General features: G+C 43.1%; 1 protein-coding gene across 1 annotated transcript; it reads left to right on the top strand.

Annotated features, from left to right (window-relative positions):
- The first annotated feature begins 561 nt into the window (after positions 1–561).
- gsc (goosecoid homeobox) lies at positions 562–4,429 on the top strand. Its single transcript, XM_004082152.4, has 3 exons — positions 562–2,648; positions 2,896–3,155; positions 3,962–4,429. The coding sequence occupies exons 1-3, from the start codon at positions 2,336–2,338 to the stop codon at positions 4,103–4,105; spliced, it is 717 nt and encodes a 238-aa protein (XP_004082200.1). The 5' UTR covers positions 562–2,335; the 3' UTR covers positions 4,106–4,429.
- Positions 4,430–4,816: the final 387 nt, after the last annotated feature.

The raw sequence follows: 4,816 nt of genomic DNA, 5'->3' as shown, positions 1-4,816 counted from the left end.
CCCTAAAGCAAAAATATTACATGTAATTTAGATCAATTAAGGTCAAACTGAATGTGAAATTTTACCTGTCAGGTAAAACAGGTCTTGTGATCGTCAACTAAACCATTTGCAACCATCTGCATTGATTTGACAAACTGTCTTGAGAAAAAAGCTTGTCAAATGTTTTTTTAGGCCGCACATTTACAAATAAGCTTTCCCAACAAATCTTCCAATGAAACAGTGAGTTGGACCAAAATTTTAAATCTGTCTCGAATAGATTTTAGTTTAGTTTCAAATACTAATTTGAGAATTAATTCAAACGTTAACATTTTTTTGAGCATTTTTACTTAAAAAACACTCAAATGAATTTGCTTGTGTATCATTTGTAACAACATGTTTCCTTGTTGAGTTGCTGTGGTCTTCCTGCTTTGCTTCCATCCAGTGGAGAGAAAAAAAAAGGTTAAACCTCAAGCTTTATCATGTTGAAGTTTATCAGAATCATCAAACTTTCACGCAGTGTCAGAATGACAGTTTGGGAAGGCTCCAACTTGAATAAAAGTTGCGGGTTTTTTTACATTTGAAATTCATCATTTCTTGTCAATTTAATTAGAAAAATGTTCTATGCATTTCTTTGTAAAATCCTGAGTTTCATGACTTTGAAATGGATGTTTTTTAAATCATTTATAGCTGATGAAATGTCATGAAACTTCAGGAAATTAATAATTTCAAAAGAAGCACTTTTGTGTCATTTGAGGAAACACCTTTAATTTTTGGATTTAAAGATTTTTCTGCTGCATTTAATTTTGATCTGATTCACGCACAAAAAACGTCTCTGCGTCGCTCGACATTGCTGTTTGATACCTAGGTAAACGGGGCAGTATAAACAATTTGTTTGTCTTTTGTTTCAAATCACCATCACATTTTTTACTTTTTCCGGAGGAGAGCGAATGTGCAGAGCATCCTCATCCAGCTCCTTGACACGCAGACTCGGATGTCCTTTTGCGCGCAAAGCTGCGGGCCGCAATGTTTCTGCTGGCGCTCCATACGCACCTTTTTTCATGTTTGCGAATGTTCACGGGCCTCCCTTTTACGCAGCGTGAAAACTGTGTGTTCTGACTGATGTGTGCGAGCCCCCCAAACCTCAGGAAACGGGTTTGGGTCACCACCGTGACACTGAACGAACCACGGAGGAAAACATAAATGTGGGAGAGTGAATCAGAACCAGATCGGATAATTTCTGGATACATTTTTTTTATTTGATTTAAAAATATGGCTACTTTATTGTTGAGCAGCTGCAAAAACAGGGGACAAAATTTCCTGAAATAGAAATGTTACTTTAACTCTGAAGGCATTTTCTTAGTTAAATATTTTTAGTTGAACACTTCTGTGTTTGGAACCTCAGTTGTGAGTGAAGGAGCCTTTTCAAGATTTATATTCTGCTCTGCAGCTTGACTAATTCACTACAGAATTAAACAGAACAGAACAACATTTTTGTGCGGATTGAAGAGGAATAAACGCAGAAAGTGGCACCGTTTTACGCGCAGATTAAATTTTACTGTTGTGTCGCTGCTATCAGAAAAAAAAAACCCTCGATTGTTTTAAACCAAATTAGGATATTCACAGAAAATCTTTCAGGATAATAAATCAGATTAAAAACATTTTCAAAATATCCAAAGCTTCCCGGAAATGAGTCTTTATCACTCCATTAAATGTCGATCCAAACGACGTTTTCAGTCTTGATTGACTTTTTATCTACAGCGGGAATCCACATCTGTGCATGCGCACCGCGCGCGCACAGGTGATTAGCCGCATAAATGTTCCCTTTATCGGGCTGAATGGAGGCGATAATGGTGCTGTTATCGGGTCCCAGTGGGGGTCTGGATGGATGCACGGGGGGAGTCTGAGTCCGACAGGAAGCCCCCCTGAATCAGTGAGCATCCCGTCAGATTCCAGCCTGGGTCTTCTTCATTTCAGAACTGAGACAAACCGGTCCGGTTCTGCAGAGAGAGGCCGCGTGTCGCCAGCATCCAAACAACCGAATAATCGGATTAATTTCGCAGGAAGAGTTCGTCTGAGCGGCACCTCATCCCCGCAAACAGTGCGGATTATCTTAATTGAATTAATTTTCAATACACAGAGACTCGCTCGACCTCCGCGCGTGACGTCACGGGCTATAAGAGGAGCTGCACTCGAGGTCGGCCTCTTCAAAACTTCAGTCATCTTGAGGAGAGCAGTTCACGCGAAGAGGACCGACAGAAGCGCGTGACCATGTCGGGTTTTTACTGATTTTGGATTCTTTTTTTTCCCGGGAAACTAAAGCAGGACTTATTCGCGCCCCTCCAGCCCCGCTCCTGTCATGCCCGCAGGGATGTTCAGCATCGACAGCATCTTGTCCGGACGGCCGAGCTGCAAGGAGCCGCTGCTGCTGCACCGCGGGGGCCCGCTGCTGCTGTCCGGTCTCGCAGACTCGGTCTACGGGGACTACGGCGGACTGTACCCGGCCGCGCGCGGGCCGTCCCCGCCGGGGGTTCACTCCGTGAGCGGCACGCGGATCGGATATAACGGCTACTACTACGGACAGCTGCAGGTTCAGGGCGCCGGGGGGGCGCCGCCATGCTGCGGGGCCGTGGGAGGCCTGAGCCCGCAGCAGTGCCCCTGCATCCCCGCAGGTTTGTTGCGGAGTCGCTGCTCCTCTTCACGGATCTGTTTGCGTAATTCTGGGTTTAAAAAACATCTGCAAAAACGTCACCAAGAATTTTACAAACTTTGGTTTGACGCGCATGCGGAGCCTGGCGCAGGCGCTTATAGAGACAAAAGTAAACAGTTTGCGCAAAAACGTGCAGATCTGCGGTTCATGTGAGTTTTCCTTTCTTTTTTGACGCATCAGCCTTTCCCTCTGTCTCCCCCCTTACGCAGGCTACGACAGCCCGGGCTCGGTGCTCATCTCCCCCGTGCCGCACCACATGATGTCCTACGTGAACGTGGGCAGCCTGTCGCGCACGGAGCTGCAGCTTCTGAACCAGCTGCACTGCCGCAGAAAGCGGAGGCATCGCACCATCTTTACCGACGAGCAGCTCGAGGCTCTGGAGGGGCTCTTTCAGGAGACCAAGTACCCGGACGTTGGCACGCGGGAGCAGCTCGCGCGGAAGGTCCATTTGAGGGAGGAAAAGGTGGAGGTAAGCGATGACGTCAAAACCATTCATAATAATTTTAACAACAAAAACGATATAATACAATAATAATAAAAATAATAATAATAATAATACTAATGATAACTAATAAAAACTGCCTTTTGGTGCAGTTTTCCATTTTGTTTGGAATTTGATTGAATTGAATCCTTAAAATTAATGAACTATAGGTCAAAATTTTTTTTTTAAATTACCGAAAAAATACATACAATTTTAAGTCAGAATCAATCAACAAACACACTTTTGCTATCAACAGGCTATTATTAATGATCATTAATCAAAGTTAATCCTTCAAATTTCGTTTTATTTGTGGGTCATTTAATTGCAAAACTCAGCAGATAATGTGATCTTTTGTACATCGTTGATGCATTAATCTGGTACAAAAATACATTTTTTAGATGCTATATACATTTCTGACAGAAATGATTGAAAAGATATCGTTGTTTTAATAAGCCAAAAACTTTATTTAAAAGATAACTAAAAATAAATGTCATCCTTTCAAACAAAATGCCAAAACACTTGAATTTCTCCACTGAAAATCGGTCTGTTAACATTATTTGCAAGATTAACAAATATGTTTCCACCAAAATTGAAAATATAGAAATATAAAATATACATGTAATCATTAGAGAAAGACACGTGTAATTAGAGCAGATGAAATGATGGGGTTTCGTGCTCAAATAGTGAGTTACAGATGAAACAGAAAACAAATGATGAAACAAATGATACACGCGCCTTTTTTAGCCTCGTGCGTGGACAGGTAAACTGATGTGCTCGTGCGTGTGTCTCCACAGGTGTGGTTCAAGAACAGACGCGCCAAGTGGCGGCGGCAGAAGCGCTCCTCCTCAGAGGAACCGGAGAACCCGCAGAAGTGGAACCAGCGCGCGCAGACTGAGAAGAGCTGCGAGAGCAAGAGCGACGTGGACTCGGACAGCTGATAGAGAGGGCTGCAGCCACGTACGTGCACATCTCCGTCCTGTGGACCTCCGGTGGTGTGACGTTGCACAGGTGTACATATCTCCATGCTTGTGATTCCCTTATTTATTAATTTAAGCGGTCCGAGCGCGCAAAGGAAGGGCGCACGCTGCCCCATGCGGACTGACCGCGCGCCTCTCCATGTTGTAACACGTGACTGTTTCCTGCCTGTTATTAATAATAATATTATTATTATTATTGTTGTAAATGTGCGCGGCCCCGCTGGAGCTCAGGAGGCGGGAGCGCGGAGGCTTTAGATGACATTAAAGTGTGAAAGTGGAACTTCACGACCGGGTCTCAGCTGTGGGTTTGTCGGTTCTGGTTCGGGACCTCTGCAGCCGAAACCTCCGGCAGGTCATGTGACCTTCTTGCTGGTTTTGACGTCACATTCAAGCTCTTTTTTGGGCTTCGTTAGGCATTTGGAAACACACTTTTAATAACTTGTAACTTATTTTATTTTTCTTCAATCATATTGAACAAGTCTGATGGCTAGTTTTGATTGACTTCAGGTCCGCGTGACAGAGTGCACGTGATCACGACAAATTCAGGAAAATTACATTTAAAATAAAACAATGTATCTAGAATTTTATATGGTTAAAACGAAACATTTTAACGCTTTATTTTTCAACATAACAAATAATTTGAATCAACATTAAAGACTTAAAGAACACTTT

The sequence above is a fragment of the Oryzias latipes genome, chromosome 22 (genome assembly GCF_002234675.1).
Source record: "Oryzias latipes chromosome 22, ASM223467v1".
In the NCBI taxonomy this organism is placed as follows: Eukaryota; Metazoa; Chordata; class Actinopteri; order Beloniformes; family Adrianichthyidae; genus Oryzias; species Oryzias latipes.
This window is presented reverse-complemented; position numbering and strand designations above follow the sequence as displayed.

Coding starts and splice junctions, on each gene's coding strand:
- gsc (XM_004082152.4), top strand. CDS start 2,336: ATGCCCGCAGGGATGTTCAGCATCGACAGCATCTTGTCCGGACGGCCG. Junction 2,649..2,895: donor GTGCCCCTGCATCCCCGCAG/GTTTGTTGCGGA, acceptor CCCCTTACGCAG/GCTACGACAGCCCGGGCTCG. Junction 3,156..3,961: donor TGAGGGAGGAAAAGGTGGAG/GTAAGCGATGAC, acceptor GTGTCTCCACAG/GTGTGGTTCAAGAACAGACG.